Consider the following 27,261-nt stretch of genomic DNA (forward strand, 5'->3'; position numbering starts at 1 on the left):
CGTTTACCTTTCTGCCACGCATCCCTCTCCGCCGGAGAACTGGCACGGTTTGCAGGGCAGGGTGGCGGAGCGGCTCCGGAACTGGACAGGACTCCTCCGGTGCCTTTCCCTCCGAGGGAGGGCACTGGTGCTCAATCAACTGGTCCTGTCCATGCTCTGGTACCGGCTCAACACCCTGGTCCCGGCCCCGGTGTTCCTGACCGACCTCCGGCGGGTGGTGCTGGAGTTCTTTTGGCCAGGACTACACTGGGTCCCTGCAGGGGTACTCCACCTGCCCCTGGAGGAGGGAGGGCAGGGCCTGAAGTGCCTCCGCACTCAGGTCCACGTCTTCCGCCTCCAGGCACTGCAGAGGCTCCTTTATGGTGCGGGTAGTCCGGCATGGAAAGCCCTGGCGCACGCCTTCCTGCGCCGCTTCCGAGGGCTCCGATACGACCGGCAGCTCCTTTATCTCGACCCGAGGGGCCTTCCGCGAGACCTCTCCGGGCTGCCGGTCTTCTACCAGGACCTCCTCCGGACCTGGAAGCTGTTCTCTGCGACCAGGTCCGTGGCGGCCACCGAGGGGGCAGACCTCCTCGCGGAGCCCCTGCTTCACAACCCTCAGCTCCGTGTGCAGGTGGCGGAGTCCCCCGCGGTGCGCCAGAGGTTGGTCCTGGCAGAAGCCACCAGGGTCGGAGACCTCCTGGACTACGACCGGGGAGACTGGCTGGATCCCCTGACGCTCGCTCGGCGGATGGGGCTCTCCAGACCTTGTACTCCCCGGCTCGTACTACAGGAGGTGAAGGCCGCTTTGCCGCCCGCTGCTCGGGCTTACCTCGACCGGGTCCTGCGCGAGGGCACGCCCCGTCCACCCTCCACCCCGAGCCCTCCGGACCTCTTCATCGGGCCCCTGCCCCGTGGACCCGACCGGCCCCCCCGCCCCTTCTCCGCCAGCCGGCTGCACGATCTGCAGCCGGTCCATTTCCAAACCGCGCCAAGGAAACAACTCTACGCGCTCGTGCTCCATACCGTACACTTCCTCGCCCTCGTGTCCCGCCCCGACACCAAGTGGCGGGACCTCTTGCCACCTGTGGAGGGTGAGGAGCCCCGGTGGGCCAGCCTGTACTCCACCCTGGTCCCGAGGCCCGCCGGGGATATCAGCTGGCGGCTCCTTCACGGGGCCGTGAGCACGGGCGTGTACTTGGCGCGGTTCACCCCTGTCCCGGACACCTGCCCCTTCTGCGGCGTGAGGGAGACCCTGGCGCATGCTTACCTAGAGTGCGCCAGGTTGCAGCCCCTATACTGGCTCCTCACCGACATTCTGTTACGTTTCTGGCTGCACTTTTCCCCTCACCTCCTTATCCATGCACTCCCTATCCGTGGCCCCACAAAGTCGCGGGACCTCCTGGTCAACCTCCTCCTCGCCCTGGCTAAAAAGGCCATCCACGCGACCAGGGAGAGGAGGTTGGCCGACGGAGACTCCTGCGACTGTGGGGCTTGTTTCCGGTCCCTCGTCCGCTCACGTCTCCGGGCAGAGTTCCTCTGGGCGGCGTCCGCTGGCTCCCTTGACGCCTTCGAGGAGCAGTGGGCGCTGTCCGGGGTTCTCTGCTCGGTGTCCCCATCAGGCTCCCTCCTTATGACCCTTTGACCTCACTCCTGTCCCTGTTCTTTTATTAGTTGTCCCCCGCACTTAGTGGGTTTCCGTGGCCCTGTGGATCCTCCCCTTAGGCTGGGGGGGGGATCCGTTAGCATGGGGCGGGCTTCCGCCCGCCCCCTCTCCCGGATAACCCAATAGTACAAGACACAGACACACACACACAGCTGCAGCCAATCAACACCTCAGCCACTGCATTTACAATCAATCTGCAGGGAAACAGCTTCTCCCTGACTTCTTGCTCAGGCCTTCCTAGGTGGAATTCTGACTAAATGACTTGGAGATAAAATGACTGCTGTGTGCTGATGAGCTGGTCATACTCTCATCTATGCACAAACATCTCCAAAGAAACATGCACCTTCTAGAAACCTGTTGTAATACATAGAGCTTACAGAGCAGCCTGGAAAACCTAAAACCCCCCATGACATTTCAGAACCACCCCCAAACAACCAACTATACGTAACGTTTTATTTCAATCATGGACACTACACATACCCTGTGCTATATTCCTGGGCTACAACTTCTAGTTGTCACCTACCACATCACAATTACAACCCATACTCAATGGGAACCACATCCTCAAAGAAATATTTCCCAACCCTCCACTTCTGGTCTTCAAACAACCCCCTTAATTCGCCAAGCTCATTGTCAGAAGCACACCCACCACAGAGCAGGACACACCAACTCAAAGCAGACATAGCTCCACTGGCACAATGATCAACACCCATCACAATACACCTATCAAGATCCATGGGTCCATCACAGGCCTCTCATAACAAGTGAAAACAACTAGGAGTCCTTGTGGCACCTTAGAGACTAACACATTTATTTGGGCATAAGCTTTCCTAGGCTACAGCCCACTTTATCAGATGCACAGAGTGGAAAATACAGTAGGAAGATTATATATATATATATATATATATATATATATATATATATACACACACACACACAGAGAACATGAAAAGATTGGGGTTGCCATACTAACTCTAACAAGACAAATCAATTAAGGTGTGCTATTATTAATAATAGCACAGGTGAGCCTGATGCAGGGGAAGGAACCTCTAGTAAGTATGCAATTTGCTGTGATATTGCAGGGACATATATTTTCATTTATTCTTTTTTAATCATGCTACAAGAAAGAGTGAAATAACCAAGAGAGGTAGAGTTGCTATCTGCTTCTCATTCCCCTGTACAGTCAGGCAGAGGGGGACCTGCAGAACAATTTGTTTATGTGCACTGGGATGTCCTGTGAATCCTCCATAGAGATCTCGAGGAAACTTTCCTGGAGGAAGTCTGCAATCCTCTGCCAAAGGTTTCTAGGGAGGGCTGCCTTATTTGTTCTGCTGAGGTAAGATGCTTTTCCATGCCAATCAGCAATTACTTCAGCAGGCACCACTGCAGCACACAAGCTAGCTTCATATGGACCCAGTCTGCAGCCAGACATGTGTGGGAGCTGTTCCCTTTCAGCCTCCGTTACCCTCAGGAGTGAGATATCAGCTAAACTCACCATGGCCTGTGGAAAATGGTGCCAGTATTCAGCAGAATTGCCCTACCTGGATCCACTCATGCCTCTTAGCTCCCTCCACCCCCCACTTATTATGCCAGCTCAACCCTGTCCCACCGGGTCTCACTCACCATGGCTGGGACTGCTGCTGTGCTCTTCGAATCCCAAGGAGAAGTGAGAATACAGTGATTGTAACTGATGGGGATCAAGTGGAGTGAATACACTCACAATAGCACCTCTGTGCATTGTATCTTTTGCAGCTGGAAATGTGGCCCTGAGGGTCTCTCCATCAACACCTGTGGAGCGGCTCAGCCAAATGAGGAGGAAAAGGAAGAGGTCACAGGATGACATGTTCCAAGAGATCCTGCAAGCCTCTGGTGTTGTGGATACCGAGCAGAGGGCTGGAGTATCACCCTCACGGACAGCATGAACAGGGATAGAGTAGAGAGGAGAACGGCACAGGAAGAGGAGAGGGATGTGCAGCAAGAGGTGATAACGCTTCTCAAGTGGCAAACAGACATGCTGGATGCTCTTGTTGACCTTCAGGTTCAACAGTCCCTTGCTCGCCTCCCTCTGCTGCCCATAGAGAACTGCATTCTGGGACCTCCCCACACCTCCTTCCATTCCAGGAGAAAGGGTCAGACTCTGTGCTTTGCGAAAGGGGAACTAGTGCCTCTGAGATGCACTCAGAGAGTGGTGTGTAATCTTCCCAGGTTACTGGGTGGGGGCTCGAGCTAGTTCTGTGTTGTATTGTTGAAAAGGAACTGCTAGATATTGAACCCGGCCCTTGTTGCTGCCGACTCCACCTGGCAGAAGGGTTACACACCTAAGCAGATAAAGACACCAGCACCTTTGGATCTCTAGAAGAGACCCTGACCAAGGAGAGGGTCAGTCACTATCTTGCTGACAGACTGTGGGTGAGAAAGGCCATCCTGAACAAAGCCTTGAACCAATTTATTTATTCAATATCTTCATTAACGATCTGGAGGATGGTGTGGACTGCACCCTTAGCAAGTTTGCAGATGACACTAAACTGGGAGGAGTGGTTGATACGCTGGAGGGTAGGGATAGGATACAGAGGGACCTAGACAAATTAGAGGATTGGGCCAAAAGAAATATGATGAGGTTCAACAAGGACAAGTGCAGAGTCCTGCACTTAGGACGGAAGAATCCCATGCACTGCTACAGACTAGGGACCGAATGGCTGGGCAGCAGTTCTGCAGAAAAGGACCAAGGGGTTACGGTGGACGAAAAGCTGAATATGAGTCAACAGTGTGCCCTTGTTGCCAAGAAGGCTAATGGCATTTTGGATTGTATAAGTAGGGGCATTTCCAGCAGATCGAGGGATGTGATCATTCCCCTCTCTTCAGCACTGGTGAGGCCTCATCTGGAGTACTGTGTCCAGTTTTGGGCCCCACACTACAAGAAGGATGTGAATAAATTGGAGAGAGTCCAGCGGAGGGCAACAAAAATGATTAGGGATCTGGAACACATGACTTATGAGGAGAGGCTGAGGGAACTGGGATTGTTTAGCCTGCAGAAGAGAAGAATGAGGGGGGATTTGATAGCTGCTTTCAACTACCTGAAAGGGGGTTCCAAAGAAGATGGATCTAGACTGTTCTCAGTGGTAGAAGATGACAGAACAAGGAGTAATGATCTCAAGTTGCAGAGGGGGAGGTTTAGGTTGGATATTAGGAAAAACTTTTTCACTAGTAGGGTGGTGAAGAACTGGAATGGGTTACCTAGGGAGGTGGTGGAATCTCCTTCCTTAGAGGTTTTTAAGGTCAGGCTTGACAAAGCCCTGGCTGGGATGATTTAGTTGGGTTTGGTCCTGCTTTGAGCAGGGGGTTGGACTAGATGACCTCCTGAGGTCCCTTCCAAACCTGAGATTCTATGATTCTATGAAAACTGTCTAGATTAAGTTTTAGATTTTTAGATGCATGTTTTCACTTTTAGTTGCTGGGCACCATTTCTAACTCTGTCTCTTATATCTGAACTCACTTACAATCCTATCTTCTTTTGTTAATAAACTTCTTTTACTAGGATCCAAACCAACAGAGCTGTGTTTGTATTCAAGGGGATGTCAATTCCACTTAGTGTGGGAAACTGGTGTGTTCCAACTCCTTGAAAGAGCAAATGAACCATATTATTTCTCTGAACTGCCCAGAAGAGGCCTCGAAATTGCAGAACACACAGTTTGGGGGGAAATTTGGGAAGGGGAGTGGGTTGGGGTCACTCTGCTGAGTGTAACAAAGGCTGGTGGAAGCTAGAGTGGGGCTGCAGACAGGCTGCTGGGATCAGAAGTGCTGCTCCAGGCCTGTCCAGCACACACACACTCAGGGTCTGACCTGCATGCTGGTAGGCTGCTTGCAAGCAGCCCAGGTTGGGAGCTACAACAGCAAAGCACTGTGGGGTGCCCAGGGTTGCAGGCAAGGCAGTGAAACAACCCCTCACTGTTCTGTATTACACTTCAGAAAGTGACAGCAGCCCATGGAGTTGTGCGTAAAAGCCCTGAATCTTTCCTGTAAATAGACTTAGCAGAATTTTTTAAATATAATTTCAACAGATAATAGTGACATTTATTTGAATGAAATTATTGGGGGTTCAGACAATTATTTAATGACAGCAGGTGCTGAGATTAAAAAAGCTGAAGCTTTATAAACCACTAAAACACAAATTGTCAACATCACATGTCAAAATATACAAAGTAAATATCCATCAATCAAGAAATCAGACCTGTTTTTACTATTCATTCGCTAGTCTGCATCTCTGGATTTTAATTCTAATAAATTCACGGAGTCTGATGGGGCCAGCTGGCCTGTACTGGGTGTAATCAGAGGAGTTTAGTTGTGTCACAGGGCTGGCCTCACAAAGGGCCGCAATGTGACACAATGTGCTGGGAGATAGCACCTGTTGAGCTCTGGGCGTGGGCACTCTGACCACTCTGACACTGATGAGTTCCCCGGAGGACTGATTGGGGGAATGGAATCTAACTATCTAATCAGGCTGGGAAGCTGTGTGAGCTAAAGAACCAATTACCCCATCTGCTGATGACTGATAAAAAGGGCACAGGTAGGATGTGTGGGGAATGATCAGGGTTAGCTGAGCCCAGACTCTCAGAGAAGGGAGATCTCATCTCCTCTCAGGCCCAGGGGAAGGGCTGAAGGCACAAGCGATGCTGCTAACAGCACTGCTGCATGGGACTGTAAGAGTGTAGGTGGAGGGAACATAAATGATCCCCAAAATGTGGCTGCCTAACTGGCAGAGTCTGAGCAGATAACTCTGGTACCAGCGAGCAGGAGCAGAAAGGGCCTTAGGCACTGCACACACCTAACTCCTAGGTGACCTGCCAGCGAGTGGAATCTTCACCCCCCAAGTTAGGTGTCCAGGCTCCCTATCCAATGCATGGGGAGAGACAGGTGTCTAAGGAGGGGATTCACAGAAGCCAGCACACTGAGCAAGGAGCCACCTAAACTAGCCAAAAGGAAATGCAGAACACGGGGTGGGGGGCTTAGAGCCAGATCCACATAGGTGGTTAGGCACTGAACTCCCATTGACCTTGGCCTCCCACACTGAGCTGATGGGCCGGAGGAAGGAAGAATCCCATTCACCGCTACAGGCTGGGGAACGACTGGCTAAGCAGACGTTCAGCAGAAAAGGACCCGGGGATTACAGTGGAGGAGAAGCTGGATATTAGTCAGCAGTGTGCCCTTGTTGCCAAGAAGGACAATGGCATATTGGGCTGCATTAGTAGGAGCATTGCCAGCAGATCGAGGGACGTGATCATTCCCCTCTATTTGGCACTGGTGAGGCCACACCTAGAGTACTGTGTCCAGTTTTGGTCCCCCCACTACAGAAAAGATGTGGACAAATTGGAGAGAGTCCAGCTGAGGGCAACAAAAATAATTAGGGGGCTGGACCACATGACTTATGAGGAGAGGCTGAGGGAATTGGGATTGTTTAGTCTGCAAAAGAGAAGAGTGAGGGGGGATTTTATAGCAGCCTTCAACTACCTGAAGGGGGGTTCCAGAGAGGATGGAGCTCGGCTGTTCTCAGTGGTTGCAGATGACAGAACAAGAAGCAATGGTCTCAAATTGCAGTGGGGGAGGTCTAGACTGGATATTAGGAAACGCTATTTCACTAGGAGGGTGGTGAAGCACTGGAATGGGTTACCTGGGGAGGTGATGGAATCTCCATCCTTATTGGTTTTTAAGGCCCGGCTTGACAAAGCCCTGGCTGGGATGATTTAGTTGGGTTTGGTCCTGCTTTGAGCAGGGGGTTGGACTAGATACCTCCTGAGGTCTCTTCCAACCCTGATATTCTATGATTCTAAAGTGCCTCCCTCTGCTCAGGATTCTGTGCTATTAACCCTCCCCTGGAGTGCCTTGGCCTGTCCAACCTTTTCTCTGGAGAAACCAGAGCAAGAGAGAGACCCCCACCCTCATCTAGACACTCATTGGGCATATGGGAGACCTGGGCTCCAAGCCTGCTCTGCCTGCTGGGGAGCAGGGACTCCAACTCAGGTCTCCTGCATCCCAGGGGATTGCCTTGGCCAGGGGACATCCTAGTGTGCAATGCTCTCAAGCTCTCCTGTGGAAACTGTTCCACTTTGTATCACATAATTAAACATTCATTTGGCCTCAGAAAGCAAATAAAAGAGAGAGCTTAAATCTATAGCCTGGTGGCTGAGGCACTCAGGATGTGGCAAAGTCAGGTGCATCTCACTGTTCCTATAAACATGTAATTATTTATGTGACACTGACAACCCAAGTACCAGGTCAAGTTAGGCCCACAGGCCAATTCAATTGCATATTAATAGAAATCAAAAGTGTTTGGTGTTTAAACTTCATGAAAGCCAATGGGTCATTACTTACATTGTTTTCACTTATCTGTGTCCTGTTATAAAGCAATGGCAAATATTTACATTTAAATGTAACTAAATTACCCATCAAAGAAATCTTGTGAAATACTAATGAAGAAGTTGAGGACTTTAATGGAAAAGAGAGGATTTCAAAGCAAGTGGCCAGTATGCTGACGATTGGAGATCACAGACTCAAACTGCATTTCTCATTCACAGGCAACAAAGGAAGGCCCACATGGGTAGAGATGCTGTCAGCTAGCTTTAGAATCACAGAATCATAGAATCATAGACTATTAGGGCTTGAAGAGACCTAAATAGGTCATCTAGTCCAACCCCTGCTCAACAATGTGAACAGACTACAAATATGGATTCAAAGAAAGATCCTTCATCTCTGGACTATTTGGACTCCGACAGGCAGGAGTACCAGATGCAAAGCGGAGATCCCCAGAGACATCTGGGTTCCCTGAAAGACTTTTGGGAAAATGGCAGTTCATTATATCACTGTTACCACTTGGAATTACAAACTGTGACTCACATGTGAATATATTTTACCTACTTTAAGCTCTCAATAACTCTCGTATCCTTTTCTTAGCTAATAAATCTTTAGTTAATTTACTATGGAATTGGCTGCCAGCATTGTCTGTGGTGCAAGGTCTGGAGTACCAATTGATCTGGGGTAAGTGACTGGTCTTTGGGACTGGGAGAAACAAGATGTGGTGTGATTTTTGGTTTATGTGGCCATTACCACTAAGTTCAGTTGTCTAGGTGGAACGACAGACTGGAGAGTCTAAGACTGTCTATGACTCCATGGTAAGACTCGTATAGTGATCCAGGAGTGCACATTTGTTACTGCCTTGGTGCAGTCTAATTCTAAAACACACCGCCAGTGTGGGGTCTCTGCCCTGTTTTCTGACAGTCAGACCTGAGACTGGCACTCACAGTGGTGAGCCGCTCCAGACAGACAGCATGAAAATTTATACTAAGTGGAAGTTTCAGCAGGAGTGACTGAGAATACCCCATAGTTCCCCAAACCCATATCCTGTAATGGGAGAGTTCCAAGTGGTCATGGTGTTCACCATAGAGACAGCTATGAAGCCCTGGGTGGCCATGGAGTCTCATCCTTAACTCTATCATATGAATAATTGTTTTTTTCTTTAAAAGCAGCAAAGAATCCTGTGGCACCTTATAGACTAACAGATGTTTTGCAGCATGAGCTTTCGTGGGTGAATACCCACTTCGTCGGATGCAAGTAGTGGAAATTTCCAGGGCAGGTATATATAGGCAAGCAAGAAGCAAGCTAGAGATAACGAGGTTAGTTCAATCAGGGAAGATGAAGCCCTGTTCTAGCAGTTGAGGTGTTCTGTTCTAGCAAGTTGCTTCTTGCTTGCATATATATACTGTGGCAAAGTCCCGTCTCAGTCTCCCCAGCCTCTGCTGTTTTTAGCGCTGGTGAGACCGGCTAGGGTAATGCAGTCCCCCTTAGGACTCAGGGGAAGTCTGTCCCCTGTCTTCTCACCAGTCTTAATTAAAGTATTTTTACCCTGCCTTGTAGGAGAGCGTCCTGCCGCTCTGCCTGGGGAGGCTTGCTGCTTCAATACTCCTGGTAGCCAGGCTCCTTCTCTCTCTGCTTTCGCCCCCCCTTCCTTCCTCCCAGGAAGGGGTTTAAAAAGGTCTCAGGCAGCTCCAAGTTGTAACCAGCTGATCCTAATTACCCTCAGGTAGCTCCCCTCAGCTGATTCTAATTTGCTACCTTGGTAACCCTTTCTCAGCTGAACCTGCTTGACCTGTAGTTGCCTCTCAGTTGATAAGGAGGAGGGCCTTTTAACCCTCTGGGACTGACTCCTCCCCCCCCCTCTGGCAACTGTCTGTCCTGAGTTTATCACACATCCCCCCCCCCGCTCAACACTACAGGGTTGGGCTACTTGGGTCGGCAAAACAGTGTACCCTTGAAAGGCCATCCGCGTTGCCATGCTTGATTCCAGACCTATGTTGTACTCTGAAGTGGAAGGGTTGTAGCGACAGGAACCACCTGGTCACTCTCGCATTTTTCTCTTTGTTTTGGTGCATCCACTTCAGGGGAGCATGGTCCGTGACAAGGGTGAACTTCCGTCCGAGTAGGTAATAGCGAAGACTTTCAATGGCCCACTTTACGGCCAGGCATTCCTTTTCAACTACGGCATATTTCCGTTCCCTGGGCAGGAGTTTCCTACTGAGGAACAGGACGGGGTGTTCTTCCGCTCCAACCAGTTGTGAAAGCACCGCTCCCAACCCAACTTCTGAGGCATCCGTTTGCAAGATAAACTCCTTCTCCCAGTCTGGAGCTACCAGCACTGGGTCAGTGCAGAGCGCGGTCCGCAGATCTGCAAATGCCTCCTCAGCCGCGCTAGACCATTTCACTATATCTGGGCCACGGGCTTTCATTAGGTCAGTTAGCGGGCATGCCCTGGTGGCGAAGTGGGGGATGAACCGCCTGTAGTACCCCACCAGCCCCAGGAATGCTCTGACCTGTTTCTTCCGGACAGGTCGGGGCCAATTCTGTATTGCCTCTAACTTGTTGAGTTGGGGCTTTACCACACCTCTCCCCACTATATATCCAAGGTATTTGGCTTCTGCTAGCCCAATTGCGCATTTGGAGGGATTTGCAGTCAGCCCTGCCTTCCTCAAGGTGTCCAGGACTGCTTCCACCTTCCCCAAGTGCGTCTCCCAATCCGGACTATGTATAATGACGTCATCAAGATAGGCGGCCGCATACCTGCCATGTGGGCATAACAGTTTGTCCATGAGCCGTTGGAAGGTGGCAGGAGCCCCATGTAAACCGAACGGGAGGACAGTGTATTGATACAGTCCCTCTGGAGTTGAAAAGGCCGTCTTCTCTTTGTCGGCCCTGGCCAAGGGAATTTGCCAATAACCCTTAGTCAGGTCAAGGGTGGACAAAAATCGTGCTTTCCCCAGTCGGTCAATTAGCTCATCTATCCGGGGTATAGGGTACGCATCAAATTGGGACACCTCATTCAGTTTCCGGAAGTCATTGCAAAACCTCATACTGCCATCCGGCTTAGGTACTAGGACCACTGGGCTTGACCATTGGCTATGAGACTCTTCAATGACCCCTAGCTTCAACATTTTCCTGACTTCTGACTTTATCTCTTCTCTTTTCGCCTCCGGGATCCGGTATGGCTTTACATTCACCTTCACTCCAGGCTCTGTGAGGATGTGATGGTGAACCTCAGTAGTCCGGCCTGGCTTTTCTGAGAACACGTCCTGGTTGCGTTCAATCATGTGGATCACCTCCGCTCGTTGGTCAGAGGTCAATTCTGGGGATATTCCCACTTGGCCAGGCAGGTTGCTCTCGGGAGGGGGTGACCCTATAGTGACCACATGCGCTTCTCTGTCTTGCCAAGGTTTCAACAGGTTCACATGATAGATTTGTTCCAGCTTCCGGCGTCCGGGCTGTCGGACTTTGTAATCGACCTCTCCAACGGCTTCTATTACCTCGTATGGCCCCTGCCATCTGGCCAGGAGCTTGCTCTCTGCTGTGGGTTCGAGTACCATCACCCGATCTCCCACCTGGAATTTTCGGGTCGTCGCCTGGCGATTGTAATATGTTTGTTGGGCCCCTTGTGCTCTCTCCATGTGTTCCCGCACTATGGGAGTGACTTGGGCTATCCTGTCTTTCATCTGCAACACATGCTCGATGACGTTTCTCCCTGGGTTCGGCTGTTCTTCCCAACTTTCTTTGGCAATGTCCAGTATGCCGCGGGGGTGGCGACCATATAACAGTTCGAACGGGGAAAACCCAGTCGAAGTCTGAGGCACCTCCCTGATCGCAAACATTAGGTACGGTAGCAGGGTGTCCCAGTTCCGCCCATCCCTGCTCACCACCTTTCGTATCATGTTCTTCAACGTCCTATTAAAACGCTCGACGAGGCCATCGGTCTGCGGATGATAGACTGATGTCCTTAGGGTCCTTATGTGGAGCATTGCACATAGATCCTTCATTAATTTAGACACAAAGGGAGTTCCTTGATCTGTCAGGATCTCTTTGGGTATTCCCACTCTAGCAAAAATTTGGATTAATTCTTTAGCTATGGTCTTGGACGTAGTGTTCCGTAGGGGAATGGCCTCGGGGTATCGGGTGGCGTAATCTAGCACCACCAGTATGTGCTGATGGCCCCGGGCTGATCTTTCTAGCGGCCCTACTAGGTCCATAGCTATCCGCTCAAAGGGGACTTCAATAATCGGGAGAGGTACCAAAGGTGCCCTTAAGCGGGGTCGGGGCCCGTGTAACTGGCATTCTGGACAGGAGGCACAATATCGTCGGACCGCCGCATATATTCCAGGCCAAAAAACCCTCTGCAGAATTCGGTCCAGGGTTTTATCCACCCCTAGATGTCCCCCGAACAAATGGCTGTGGGCTAGCTCCATCACGCCCCTCTGATGTTTCTGTGGTACTAGGAGCTGTTCCACGACTTGCTCTTGGATACGGACGACTCTGTACAGCAGATCCTTCTTGATCATATAATACGGCCCTGGGCCCTTGGCTCTCCCTTCCACAGGGACCCCATTCACCTCCACTACTTCCTTGCGAATGTTCTGGGATACTGGATCATTGGCCTGATCCTGTCCAAAGTTCTCTAGTGAAGTTCCAAGTTGCCCCAACTCAGAGGGTTCTATCTCCCCCTCCCCTTCAAGGGAGGTCCCTGGGGAACTGGGCCCGGCTACTGGCTCCCCAACCTCCTGCCTAGTCCCTTCGTCCGTTGGGCCAACTCTCTCCCCTACGAGTATAGGCTTCTGATTCTGGGCCAAGATGCTCGTTCCCCTCCTCTTATCTGCCCTCCTTTCTCGCCGAGTCTTCCTGGTTTTCCCAGGGGGCGAGAATAAGTCCTGGGCAAATTCTTGGAAGGCTGGGGGGTTGCTAACTATTGAGGCCACCCCATTGCTCTCTGGAGTGTTATCTTCTTCTGACTCCTTTCCAGGAAGTAGACTGCCAAACCCTGGGAAGTCTCGTCCTATGAGGACTGGGTAGGGGAGTTTCGGGACCACCCCCGCCATCACCTTAGTGGGGTTTCCTTGGACCTCTATTTTCACTCGGATGGTCGGATAGTAATTTACATCCCCATGGACACAGGATATCCCTGTGCGCTTGGCCCGGGATAGTTGATCATACCCAACCAGCTTTCCCGAGACCAGCGTGACTGCACTTCCTGAGTCTACTAACGCGGTGGTCTTTATACCATTCATTTTAACTTGCCTAGTATATCTATGAGGGACCATCGCTACTCCTACTAGGCTTATCAGGTCACATGACTCTTCTAGATTTCCCAGGTCGCATTGCATGGGCTCCTCTAGGTTTGGGCATTGGGCAGCTATATCCCCTATCTCTCCACATGCATAGCATCGGTACCCTCCTCGGGGCAGCCCCTTAATTTTTGGGCTGTGGGGCCTTACCCCCCGAGTCTCTCTCTCCCAGTCCCCAGGTCCCTCCGAGTACTTTGGCTGCTCTTCGTTCTCCTTCTTCCCTGCCATAGTTCAGCCTGGAGCTATGGCAACTCGGGCCCTTGGTACGTAGCCTTGCCTCCTATCCTGGCGCCTCCCTTCCCCAGTGGTCCGAGAGAGTTCCTGTGCTGCTAGATGTCTCTCTACAAGGGCAACTAGCTCATCATAGGAGGAGGGATCATTTTGACTGACCCATCCTCGTATGTCCGGCGGTAGCCCTCTCATGTACCTGTCCACAACTATGGTTTCCACGACTTCCTCCGGCCGGCGGGTCTCGGGGCACAGCCACTTCCGGGCCAGATGGATCAGGTCAAACAGCTGGGACCTCGGGGCTTTGTTGGCTCAGTATTTCCACTCATGGAACCTCTGCGCCCTTATAGCTGTCGTCACGCCAGACCTTGCCAGGATCTCCGCCTTTAGCTGGGAGTAATCGGAAGCTGCTTCTGTTGCCATATCAAAATACGCTTTCTGTGCCTCCCCACACAGAAAAGGTGCCAGGATACTGGCCCACTGGTCTTGGGGCCAGGCCTCCCGCCGGGCCGTCCTCTCAAACGCAAGGAGATACGCCTCCACGTCATCATCCACTGTCATCTTCTGTAAGTAGCGGCTGGCGTGCAGGGGCCGAGTCCCATGGGGGCCGTGCGTTAGGGTGGTCAGGGCCTTTAGCTGGTTCACAACCTCACGCAAGGTGGCTCGATCCTGAGCCGCTTGGCTCATCAGGAGTTGATTTGTCTCCTGCTGCATTCGTACCGCCTCCTGCTGGGCAGCCATCTGCACCCTGGTAGCTTCTTGCTGGGCCGCAGTGGCCTGCACCAATGCCTTCACTACATCTTCCATTTTTTTTTTGGGGGGTGCTTTTACCCTGCCCCGAGACGGTTTGCCGCAAAGTCTCACTCACATCCCACTCCTGACACCACGTGTGGCAAAGTCCCGTCTCAGTCTCCCCAGCCTCTGCTGTTTTTAGCTCTGGTGAGACCGGCTAGGGTAATGCAATCCCCCTTAGGACTCAGGGGAAGTCTGTCCCCTGTCTTCTCACCAGTCTTAATTAAAGTATTTTTACCCTGCCTTGTAGGAGAGCGTCCTGCCGCTCTGCCTGGGGAGGCTTGCTGCTTCAATACTCCTGGTAGCCAGGCTCCTTCTCTCTCTGCTTTTGCCCCCCCTTCCTTCCTCCCAGGAAGGGGTTTAAAAAGGTCTCAGGCAGCTCCAAGTTGTAACCAGCTGATCCTAATTACCCTCAGGTAGCTCCCCTCAGCTGATTCTAATTTGCTACCTTGGTAACCCTTTCTCAGCTGAACCTGCTTGACCTGTAGTTGCCTCTCAGTTGATAAGGAGGAGGGCCTTTTAACCCTCTGGGACTGTCTCCTCCCCACCCCCTCTGGCAACTGTCTGTCCTGAGTTTATCACAATACCTGCCCCTGGAAATTTCCACTACTTGCATCCGACAAAGTGGGTATTCACCCACGAAAGCTCATGCTGCAAAATGTCTGTTAGTCTATAAGGTGCCACAGGATTCTTTGCTGCTTTTACAGATCCAGACTAACATGGCTACCCCTCTGATACTGTTTTTTTCTTGAAATTATTGAAATATGGAAAGGACTCCGCTTAAAATCCTTTCACAGAAACTTACCCGCCAGGCTCTTTTGTACATCTGTCAGCATTTTGTCAGCCGTGACAATGGTGGCTGCTTCTGCTTTCTTACTGTCCATGAACTGCTCCAGTACCTGCTCTGCCTGGGAACAAGAGACCACAAAGATTCTTAACACTCAGGGCTAAATTACTCATGAGGCATCAAAAATATGCTAATCTCTGAGAGGAATGCAACCAGTGGGAGAAGAATTGACTGACAAGGATTCAGCAACTGCATCAGTGCAAATCTTTCTCCTGAGACATGATCTGGAGATGGTAATTTGTAAAGGAAGGTTGGTGAGTGGACAACAGGAAGTACATCCATAGCCTTGTAATTGCTCCAGCTGGCAGCTCAAACTCCCATTGGCCCCTGAAAATCTCATTTATTCTGACACCCAGCAACCAACCCTGCCACCCCAAAGTCACTCCCTGAGCACAGCCAGCGGCTCCAAAGGCCTAGCTCTTATGCCTTGGGTCTTGTTGGCTTTCAGGGCCCATCTACACTGGAGCTGAAGGTGTAATTTCCAGCTCAAGTAGTTATTTGCATGCAATGTTAGATTGAGCTAGTGTGTGAACACATCTCCCCAAGCTGGAAATTACACCTCCAGCTCCATGGTAGAAATGCCCTTAGACAGGACACCTGTGACAGATTCTCTCTGCAGTACATGTATTTGAGCTCGGTGTTCAGTCTGCATCAAAACATCTGTCAGCAATGGGTCAGCCTGTGCTCCAGGCTCCTCAGAAGAATAAAAGACTAGCCATACTGGGTGAGACCAATGGTCCATCTAGCATAGTATCCTGTCTTCTGACAGTAGCCAGTGCCAGGTGCTTCAGAGGGAATGAATAGAACAGGGCAATTATTGAGTGATCCATCTGTTGGTGTCACTAGGCAGTTGTTGGTGTCACTAGGCATAAATCTAGGTAACTCAGGAGGATGGAAGACCACAAGTGTCAATGAAGTCTTCTTGCTCTGGGACAATGTGAACCAAAGTACTTCCATGTTAAGCGTTTCTGTTAGCCTTACTAAACTTTTGTAACCTCCTGTGCTATGTGCTGACTGCTAGCAGCTGCAAGGCCGGTTAACTAGATGTAGCCAATACTAGATAAAACAGGCAGAAAGCAAATGCTGTAATCAAGGTTATATGCATGAGAAAGTAGCCCACACCGTGGGAAAGTACAGAAAAACAACAACAAAGGGGGTATAAATACTGGGACCCCGCCTGCTTGCGGGTGTGCAGGATTTGAGATTGCTATTTCTCCCTTGCACCTTATTTGAGCTCAGATAAACTTGGTTTGCTTCTCCACCCTGGTGTGTTAATTAGCGCGACGCACACTGGGCAACGAACCCACTGTTGCCCCCTCGGGCCCTCTGGGCCGGCAACACATCCCTTGTTGTTCAGTCCCAGCATCTGGCAGTCAGAGGCTTAGGGACACCCAAAGCATGGGGTTTCACCCATGACCACCATGGCTAATAGCCATTGATGGACCTATCCTCCATGAACTCATCTCAATCTTTTTTGAACCCAGTTAGACTTTTGGGCTTCAAAACATCCCCTGACAACAAGTTCCACAGGTTGACTGTGTGTTGTGTGAAGAAATACTGCCTTATGTTTGATTTAAACCTGCTGCCTATTAATTTTGTTGGGTGAACTGTGGTTCTGGTGCTATGTGAAGAGGAAATAACACTTCCTTATTCACTTTCTTCACATCAGTCACAATTGTATAGACCTCTATCATATCCACCCTTAGTTGTGTCTTTTCCAAGCTTAACAGTTCCAGTCTTTTTAATCTCCCCTCATATGGAAGTTGTTCCAACCCCCAATCATTTTTGTTGCTGTCATAAACAGATAGTTAAGGGTTAAGGTCTCGTTTACCTGTAAAGGGTTAACAAGCTCAGTAACCTGATGAACACCTGACCAGAGGACCAATCAAGGGACAAGATAATTTCAAATCTCTGTGGAGGGAAGTCTTTGTCTGTGTTCTTTGTTGGGTGTTTGTTCTCTCTTTGGATCTAAGAGAGGCCAGATGCATTTCCAGGCTATCCAAGTTTCCTGAAGTATTTTCTTCTATTCAGTATAGTGAGTATTAGAAAGGCGGATTAGTCTTATAATTAATTTCTACATTTGCAATTGTGTGTTTGCTGGAGAAATCTCTTTATTCTGTTTGCTGTTACTTTGATGATACTGAGACTTGTTGGGGAAGGGGCAGGTCAGCCATCTCCAGGCTGGGATGGAGGGTCCTGGGGGCATCTGCTGGCTTCCAGGCCCATTCCTGCCCCTTTGGGTCCCACTCTCACCTCTGCCTCCACCGCCCCCCGGCATGCACGAGTTTACATGGGGTGGCACCACCACAGTGTTTCCAGTGTGAGGGCACTAGTCCCTCCAACTCCTCCCCGCCCCGGTTCCAACAGCCCTGGAGTCAGTGCCCCAAAGCATTTTGCACAGGGGATATGTTAAATGGCTTTGCATCTCATGTCATAGGTTTATTCCCCACTTTGAACTTTAGCGTTCGCAAGATGGGGACCTGCATAGGCTCCTCTAAACTTAAATCCTAGTTTAGATCTGGTAAAGCTGCCACCAGCCAGGTTTTAGTGTCTGGCTCACTCTCTGTTCCCCCAAAACTTTCCCTGGGAACACAGATCCAGACTCCTTGAATCTCAACACAAAGGGAAATAAACCATTCCCCCACCTTCTTTCCCCTCCCCTAGTCATTGGGAGAAATACCTTGATTCAAACTCCTTGAATCAAAACAAAGAGGGATTCACTTTCCCCCCCTCCCCTTCCCCTGAAAATCCAAACAAGGGAAGAAATCAATCAGTTTCTAAAAAGAAAAGGATTTTATTAAAAGAAAGAAAGAAAGTGCGTACACTATCTCTATGAAGAAGTGGGTATTCACCCACGAAAGCTCATGCTGCAAAACGTCTGTTAGTCTATAAGGTGCCACAGGATTCTTTGCTGCTTCTACAGAACCAGACTAACAAGGCTACCCCTCTGATACTTTACACTATCTCTGTAACACCAGGATGGAAAAAATTACAGGGTCTAACTTATAAAACTGGAGAGACTTCCTCCCCCCTTTTTCTCAGAATAATCAAAGTAACAGCAAACAGAATAAAGAGATTTCTCCAGCAAACACACAATTGCAAATGTAGAAATTAATTATAAGACTAATCCGCCTTTCTAATACTCACTATACTGAATAGAAGAAAATACTTCAGGAAACTTGGATAGCCTGGAAATGTGTCTGGCCTCTCTTAGATCCAAAGAGAGAACAAAGACCCAAACAAAGAACACAGACAAAGACTTCCCTCCACAGAGATTTGAAATTATCTTGTCCCTTGGTTGGTCCTCTGGTCAGGTGTTCATCAGGTTACCGAGCTTGTTAACCCTTTACAGGTAAAAGAGACCTTAACCCTTAACTATCTGTTTATGACAGTTGCCCTTCTATGTATCTTTTCAATTTCTAATTTATCTTTTCTGAGATGGAGAAACCAGAACTGCACATATCCTTTTCCTAATGGTTCCTAATATTCTGTTGGCTTTTTTGATGGCTGCTGCACATTGAGTGGATGTTTTCAGAGAACTTTCCACAATGACTCCAAGATCACTTTCTTGAGTGGCAATTTAGACACCATTGTTTTGTATGTATAATTAGGATTATGTTTTATAATGTACATTATTTGCATTAATCAACACTGAATTTCATCTGCCATTTTGTTGCCATCACCCAGTTTTATAAGATACCTTTCTAATACTTTGCTGTCTGCTTTAGACTTAATTATCTTGAGTAATTTTGTATCATCTGCAAACTTTGTCATCTTACTTTTTACTCCTTTTTCCAGATCATTTATGAATATGCTGAACAGCAGATGTCCTAGTATAGATCCCTGGCAGACACCACTATTTACTTCTCCATTCTGAAAACTGATCATTTATTCCTACCCTTTGTTTCCTATCTTTTAACCAGTTACAGAGCCATGAGAGATCCTTCCCTCTTATCCCATGACAGCTTACTTTGCTTAAGAGCCTTTGGTAAGAGACCTTGTCAAAGTCTTTCTGAAAGTCCAAGTATACTATATCCACTGGATCACCCTTGTTCCCATATTTGTTGAATCCCTCAAAGAATTTTCATGGAATCATAGAATCATAGGACTGGAAGGGACCTTGTGAGGTCATCTAGTCCAGTCCCCTGCACTCATGGCAGGACTAAGTATTAGCTAGACCATCCCTGACAGGTGTTTATCTAACCTGCTCTTAAAAATCACCAGTGATGGAGATTCCACAGTTCCCTAGGCAACTTATTCCAGTGCTTAACCACCCTGACAGTTAGGAAGTTTTTGCTAATGTCCAACCTAAACCACCCTTCTTGCAATTTAAGCCCATTGCTTCTTGTCATATCCTCAGAGGTTAAGAAGAACAATTATTCTCCCTCCTCTTTGTAACAACCTTTTATGTACTTAAAAACTGTTATGTCCCATCTCAGTCTTTTCTTTTCCAGACTAAACAAACCCAATTTTTTCAATCTTCCCTCATAGATCATGTTTGCTAGACCTTTAATCATTTTTGTTGCTCTTCTCTGGACTTTCTCCAATTTGTCCACATCTTTCCTGAAATGTGGCACCCAGAACTGGACACAATACTCCAGCTGAGGCCTAATCAGCACGGAGTAGAGCGGAAGAATGACTTCTCATGTCTTGCTTACAACACTTTTTATGTTTGCTTTTTTTGCTACAGTGTTACACCGTTGACACATATTTAGCTTGTGGTCCACTATGACCCCTAGATCCCCTTCCATAATACTCCTTCCTAGGCAGTCATTTCCCATTTTGTATGTGTGCAATTGATTGTTCCTTCCTGAATGGAGTACTTTCTTCCTAAGTGCAGTACTTTGCATTTGTCCTTATTGAATTTCATCCTATTTACTTCAGTTTGTCCAGATAATTTTGCATTTTAGTCCTATCATCCAAAGCCCTTGCACTTGCCACCTCTTCCAGCTTGGTGTCGTCTGCAAACTTTATAAGTGTACTCTCTATGCCATTATCTAAATAATTGATGAAGATATTGAACAGAAGCAGACCTCTCAGACCTCTGATCCCTCTCAGACCGCACTTGATATGCCCTTCCAGCATGACTGTGAACCACTGATTACTCTCTGGGAATGGATTTCCAACCAGTTATAAACCACCTTATAGTAACTCCATCTAGGCTGTATTTCCCTAATTTGTTTATGAGAAGGTCATGTGAGACAGTATCAAAAGCTTTACTAAAGTCAAGATATACCACGTCTACCGCTTCCCCGCTATCCACAAGGCTTGCTACCCTGTCAAAGAAAGCAACCAGGGTGATATGACATAATTTGTTCTTGACAAATCCATGCTGACTGTTACTTATCACCTTATTATCTTCTAGATGTTTGCAAATTGATTGCTTGATTATTTGCTCCATTATCTTTGCAGGTACAGAAGTTAATCTGACTGGTTTGTAATTCCCCAGGTTGTCCTTATTTCCCTTTTCATAGATGGGCACTATATTTGCCCTTTTCCAGTCTTCTGGAATCTCTCCTGTCTTCCATGACTTTTCAAAGATAATTGCTAATAGCTCAGATATCTCCTCAGTCAGCTCCTTGGGTATTCTAGGATGCATTTCATCAGGTCCTCGTGACGTCTAATTTATATACATCTTAACTTGTTCTTTCCCTATTTTAGCCTCTGATCCCACATCATTTTCACTGGTGTTCAATATGTTGGATGTCCAATCAGTGGTGTAGCCAGGTTCTAAGAGCAGGGGGAGCAAACATAAAAAAGGCACCCCCACTTGGTTCCTCCTCTGGCCACGCCCCCCTTGACTTCTCTGGCTGCTCCGCGCTCCCCTCCTTGGCTCCTCTGGCCACGCTGCAGCCATGCTGCACCCCCCCTCGCTCCTCCAGCCATGCCACCCCCCACATGACTCCTCCAGCCATGCATTGCTGCCCCCGCGGCCCCTCCCATGGCTCCTCCAGCTGAACATTCCAGAGCCCGGCGAGGTTCTAGAACGCTGGACGGCAGCCCGGGGCACTCTCTGGGCCGAAGGGGAGGGACTCAGTCTCTTCCCCGACTCGGGAGGGTGCGGGGTCCTGCTGGGTCTCCGCGGCCTCGCTTGGGCTTGAGGAGGCGGCGGCAGCTCCATGGAGCAGGTAGGGGTTGCTGAACACCCGCTCCTCCATCTCTGCCTCACCCCCCAGCTGCAGCTTCAGTCGCTTGGACCAGGGCCGGCTCCAGGCACCAGCCAAACAAGCACATGCTTGGGGCGGCACCTTGGGGAGGGGCAGCGCTCAGGGGTTTCTTTGGTTCAGCCTGGTGACGCTGAAGGTTTTTGTTTGTTTGTTTGTTTTTGTTTCGGCTGGGCGGTGCCCCGGGTGCGGGGGAGGCTTGGCCGGTGCAGTGCTCTCGGGGGTGGGGGCTTTGGCAGAGCGGTGTGGTGCTCGGGCAGGCGGGGGGCTTTGGCAGCGTGGGCATTCTGGGGGGCGGGAACTTGGGCAGCACAGTGCTCAGGGGGGCGGGGGGCTTCAGCGGCATGGTGCTCGGGGGGGCAGGGACTTGGGCGGCGGGGACTTGGGTGGCACGGCATGGAACTCGGGGGGGGTCGGCGGCGCTTGCAGGGAGGGTGTTATGGCGGGGTGGCACTCTTTTTTTTGCTTGGGGTGGCAAAAAAGTTAGAGCCAGCCCTGGCTTTGACATGATCTCTCTCATGGCAGCCTTCCCCTGGCACGCCTTCTGCTGCACGGTGAGCCGCCAGGGACACGTGCTCCCTGCTGCAGCGGCAGCACTATGCCAAGGGCTGGGGCAAAAGCCGACACTAGCGGTGGGGAAAATGCGCCCAGCCTTGATAATAATGTAGGGGGGCTGCCCCCCTCCCATGGCTCCTCCGGCCATGCTGCAGCCCCCCTCACTCCTCCGGCTGCCTCCTCCCATGGCTCCACCAGCCGTGCTGCCCCCACCCTTGCCTGCAGAAGCCCAGTGCCGGCCTGGCAGGCCAAGCTTCAGAGCGGTGCATGGGCCCCGCCCACTGGTGCCATGGTAACCCCTAACTAAGGTGCCGCTTTTGGATAATGTGCTGAGGGGAAGCGTCTGCTTCCCCTGCACCCCCCTAGCTGCACTACTGTGTCCAACCACCACCAAATTTCTTGTTCAAAACAAAAACAAAGAAGTCATTAAGCACCTCTGCCATTTCCACTTTCATGCTGGGATAGCTGCCCATAATGTACCGCTCCCAATGCCACTGCAAATGCCTAAAATGTGGCCACGCCAGTGTGCTGGCAGCTGTCAGTGTGGACACACTGCAGCGCTTTCCCTACTGCGCTCTCCAAAGGCTGGTTTAACTCAAAGCACTCATCTGCAAGTGTTGCCATGCTGTCAGTAATTAACTCCACTACCTGCAGAAGATCATAACTTTTCCCCCTGGGGCAGTTGTATCTTCCCTTCTTTCAGCTTCCTCTCCCCATTAGATCTGGTTTTTCACTCCCTCCCCACCACCAAGGAATCAAAGCTGAGCCCCGGTTATTTGCTAAGGATTTATTCTGCCACCAGAGCTCCAGTCAAACCCTTCCTCTCATTCACAGCCTCACAGACCAAGCAATTCCTTCTGAGGACATGCCCTTAAAACTCTACACTACACTAAACAGTGTCTATACTAAACAGCTTTTAGCGACACGGCTGTGTTGCTACTGCCATGCCACTAAAAGTTGTGCAGTGTAGCTGCTGTTTGTCAGCTCTCCTGCTGACAAAAAACATCCACTCCCAATGGGCGGGGTTAGCTTTCTCAGCAGGAGAGCGCTCCTGCCAACAAAGCACTGTTCACACCGGTGCTTGTCGTCGGCAGAACTTTTGTCTTTTGAGGGTGTGTTTTTTTAACACCTCTGAAAGGCAAAACTTTTGTAGTTCAGTTGTCAGTGTAGACAAATCCTGCGACAAACACCTGTTAGAATATAATTTACTGTCTAAAAACATTTTCAGTGATTATAGAATTTCTATATACACTAATGTATTATTTCAGTATTATGTTCATAACGAAAATTGACTATCCCGTGTGTGTGTGTATATATAGTTCTCTGTTGAAATTTGTGGAAATTTTGTTTAGTGACATTGACGACACATTTGGAGTGCTTAAATAGTAACATCTAGTGACTTTTCAGGGTCTCTCTGATTACTTGCTTCTATGTGGAGTTGGCAACACTCAACCAGGCATCTAATATGCAGTGTATGCACACAGCCAAATATGATGCTTTTTCATAGGCACAGTTTGTGACTTGTTCATGAGCATAAAAAAGTCAAAGTTCTCCAGCTGTCCCCTGAATAACTCTGCTGGCCCTGCTGATCACTCACCATGACTCCTTTGTTGGGTGTCCTCTGGAAACTCTCCAACACTTGTTTCTGGTCTTTCATGTACAGTTCATGCCCACCAGGCTGCATGTAAACCCCATTTTGGAGCTTTTTCGCCATGTCAGCTGACAGCTGGGCGAGCAGGGTCTGGCAGATCTGTTGGGAAGTGCTTTTGTTCTTGCTCAGCACAGTCCCGTAATGTTCATTTATCTCAATCTGGAAAATGACATGGGAGAGACCAGTGTGAGTGGATGACTGGATTTTTGCCCTTTCTCACCTTCCCTTTCCAGCATACCAGTGCCGGTGGGTTTAGGAGACATGTTGCCCTTTTCTGAAGTGGAAGCCAAAGGCTCAGTGTCTGACAAGGGGGTCAGGACAGTGTATGAGGTGGAGCTGCTCTACATTTTTTATTTATGTATTGGTTAAAAAAAAAAAAGCTTTTACAAAAAGAAACTTTTCATGACAACATACTGCTAATGCCCAAAATGTTCATTTTGATTTTCAATGGAAATTAGGTACCTAACTTGCTTAAGAATTTTTGAAAATCCCACGAAGACCTTATCTGCCTCTTTGAGCACCTATAACTTTGAAAATCTCACCCTTTGTCCCTTGGTAAGACTCAGCCAGAGTCACAACTGTGTACTGGTGCACATAGACTGAGATTCCTTGTGGAGATGCTGGTTTTCAGTTTGGGCTTTCTCATATGAGCTACTACCCTTGTAGTAGGAGAAGGGAGAAAGTTTCTTATAAGATTGGCTGTGAGGGGAAATTGTCTGTGTCAAAAAGGCCCAAGAATTTGCTTCTGAAAAGCTAGTGCCACAGTTACCCTCTTCCAGACCCTCTGTGCATGGCAGGCCTCAGATGGAGGCTGCCAGACAGTGCAGTCCTGTCTGTTGCTATTAAGGGAGGAGGACAGGAGATCGGCCATCTCTAGCTTAGGAGGCATGGTTACTTACTAGGGAAAGAGTTGCAGGGGTCCTTGAACATCAACCCCAGGGAGTGAAGGTGATGGACCAGACTTAAAGAGTGAAAAATCACATTGTTTGACCCAGAAGTGTCTATAGGAGAACATTTCCCTGACAGAAACTTTCCTGGAGAGGGGTGATAATACAAGCTCCTAGGGACAGGGATTCTCCCTTTGTTCTGTGTTTATACAGTAATTAGACTGGTGGGCTCTGGGTCAATGACCGGGATGCCCAGGTACTACTGTAATATACCCAATAAAGAACTATAATAATGTACAGCACCTAGCACAGAGGGGTCCTGATCTATGCCTGGGGCTCCTAGGTGCTACAGCAAAGCAAATAAAGTATTGCTGCTAATGAAATCAATTAAAAAAAACTAGTAAGAGGACCAAAAAAATGCCACAATGGCTAATCCTCAGAGTAAAAGATGTGGCTAGAGGCAAAAAATTGGAAGTCAAATCCTAATGCTAGAGAATAGAAGGAGTATAAGATCTGACAAGTGAAGTGTAAATGTATAATTCAGTAGGCCAAGAAAGAATTTGAAGAATGACTAGCTAAGGACAGAAAAATTAACAGTTTTTTTTCCACTCATTAGGCCCATATTTGGAGGGGTCTCTGAGCAGCAGGGGCTGAGAGGTTATTCAGAGAAATAGGCGTGAGGGCAGGAATGCCGGCAGACCCTGAGCAGTGTCAAGAGTAAAAGTTGGAGTCAGTGCAGGGGGTAAGGAATGCGGCGGGGTCTTGGAGCAGTGCAAGGAAGAAAGAGGTGCAAAGGAAGCCTCAGAGCTGTTTGTACAGAATGTGGCACTGTGTCCTGGAAAGCATGACTCTGAACATGGGCTCCCATGGTGATTTGGTGGCAAAAGAGCTATATTCATAGATGTGTGAACAGGAGAAGTGAAAAGGAGTAAGGAGGTGATTTTACCTCTGCTTACGGTATTGGTGAGACTGATACTGGAATACTGACGTCCAGAAGATTGTTAAATTGAAGAGAGTTTAAATGAGAGCCACACAAATGGTTGGAGGGCTGGAAAAATACATTGTTGTGAGGAACGTAAGGAGTTTGATTTGTTTAGATTATTTTTAAAAAAGAATGAAAGTGACTTGATAGACGTGTATAAGCACCTTCACAGGGAGAAAATACCGAATACCAAAGGGCTCTTTAGCAGAGAAAGGCAGAACAAGAACCAGTGGCTTGGAGCTAAACCACATAAATTCAAGTTATAACTAAGGCTATGTCGACATTACAGCTTATGTCAGTATAACCTATGCCACTCAGGGGTGTGAATAAACCACCCCCTGAATGACGTAAGTTACACTGACATAAGCACTGGTGTGGACAGTGCTAGGTCAGTGGGAGAGCTTCTCCCACCAACACGGCTGCTGCTGCTTGTGGAGCTGGTTTTATTATGCCGACAGGAGAGCTCGACACAGAGGATCTCCACCAGATGCTCTGCAGCGGCACAGCTGCATCGGTGCAGCGGAGCCCTACAGCACTGTATGTGTAAACATGCTCTAAGGCACAGTTTGTGAACAACGAGGGGGATTAACCACTGGAACAAACTACCCAGGAAGTCCAGGATGGATTCTCCATCTCCTGATGTCTTGAATTTGATAGGGAAAATATCCCCCCACCCCGCTTATAGGCCCAGACTTTTAAGCGTACCTTAACCCACCCCGTTGCTGCTTGGTGTAATTTGTAGGCCTTAACCCCTTGCCCTACTAGCATATATAAGCAATGGGTTTAATACTTGTGCAAAATGTGTTTGTCGGTATAAAGGGCACCAGGAAGTAAAGCAGAAAAGAGGAACCAAGCGGCCCTAAGGTGCCCAGCTGTAATATGCAGAGTTTAGTAAGAGCTTTTGCAGAAGAAACTGCAAGCAGGGGTCCAAAGGCAGGCAGACTACCAACGAAAACTGCCAAAGAACAATAACAGGAAAAACCAAATATGGAAAAGTACTGAGCTATCTTGCTTAATTTGCCATTGATAATCCCAAATAAGGGAAATTCAGGCTGTAATAATTTGTGGTTTTAGCCTTTATAAGCTTGGTAAAATTTGTAACAAGCTAGAGAAGCTGACCCTTGCATGGGGACATGCTCTCTCCCTGTATGCATACTTGTACTACAATAAAGGAGCCTCAGGGCTGTCTGACCAATAATCAACGGCGTGGCGAATTTTTCCACGACAATTTGGGGGCTCGTCCGGGATCCACAGATGACATCCCTGGATCGGAGGACCGCGGCTAGTTCCCTCCCAACCCCTGGACCCATCTGAGAGGTAAGAGACCTTTTGAAATCTCTGCTGCTTGGGTTGGTAGAGGACTGGTCCGTAGACTCCGGCTGGGGTAAGTCACGAGCTGGATCTGGACCCTTGTGATTGTCAGGCATACTTGACGCCCTTGTTCAGGCCTCAGTAGTGTCCGTTTGTTTGTTTGTCTGTCTTAGTCTTCGGGTCAGGCTGAGTTTCAGTCTCAGTCTCAGGTCAGGCTGAGTTTCAGCCTCAGTTTCGGGTTAGGCTGAGTATCCGGCTCAGTCTTTGGTTTGTGCCGGCCGCCCCGCACCTCGGACCGCACTCCTTTTGGTCCTGGAGGAACTCAGAGGTCCCGGAGCCACTAGGTTGGGAGGGACCAGGGGACTGTTTCGCCCTGGCGGCTGTGACAGGAAACGTGCCTGTATATGTGTATAAGGCCGTGCGGCCAGAGTGATTGCTGGTTGTGGGAAGACGCCCTAAGCCTCCTGCGAAGCGACAGCTCGTGACCGGGAGTGTCTTGAAAGCAAGCCCCACAACCTTGCTTGAAGAGAGACTGTAAAAGCTTCCCC

The 27,261-nt window shown here is 49.2% G+C and overlaps 1 protein-coding gene across 1 annotated transcript in view; it reads right to left on the reverse strand.

Annotated features, from left to right (window-relative positions):
• LOC123352005 (guanylate-binding protein 1-like) overlaps nt 1-27,261 on the reverse strand; it is a 174,153-nt gene that overhangs the window by 25,385 nt on the left and 121,507 nt on the right. Inside the window, exons 7-8 of the mRNA XM_044991689.1 lie at nt 23,480-23,692; nt 15,122-15,224 (exon numbers count right to left, since the gene is read on the reverse strand). Of these exons, the coding sequence (XP_044847624.1) occupies nt 15,122-15,224; nt 23,480-23,692 (316 nt within the window). The remainder of the gene's footprint in view (nt 1-15,121; nt 15,225-23,479; nt 23,693-27,261) is intronic.

This window comes from Mauremys mutica, chromosome 17, assembly GCF_020497125.1.
Source record: "Mauremys mutica isolate MM-2020 ecotype Southern chromosome 17, ASM2049712v1, whole genome shotgun sequence".
Classification (NCBI taxonomy): Eukaryota; Metazoa; Chordata; order Testudines; family Geoemydidae; genus Mauremys; species Mauremys mutica.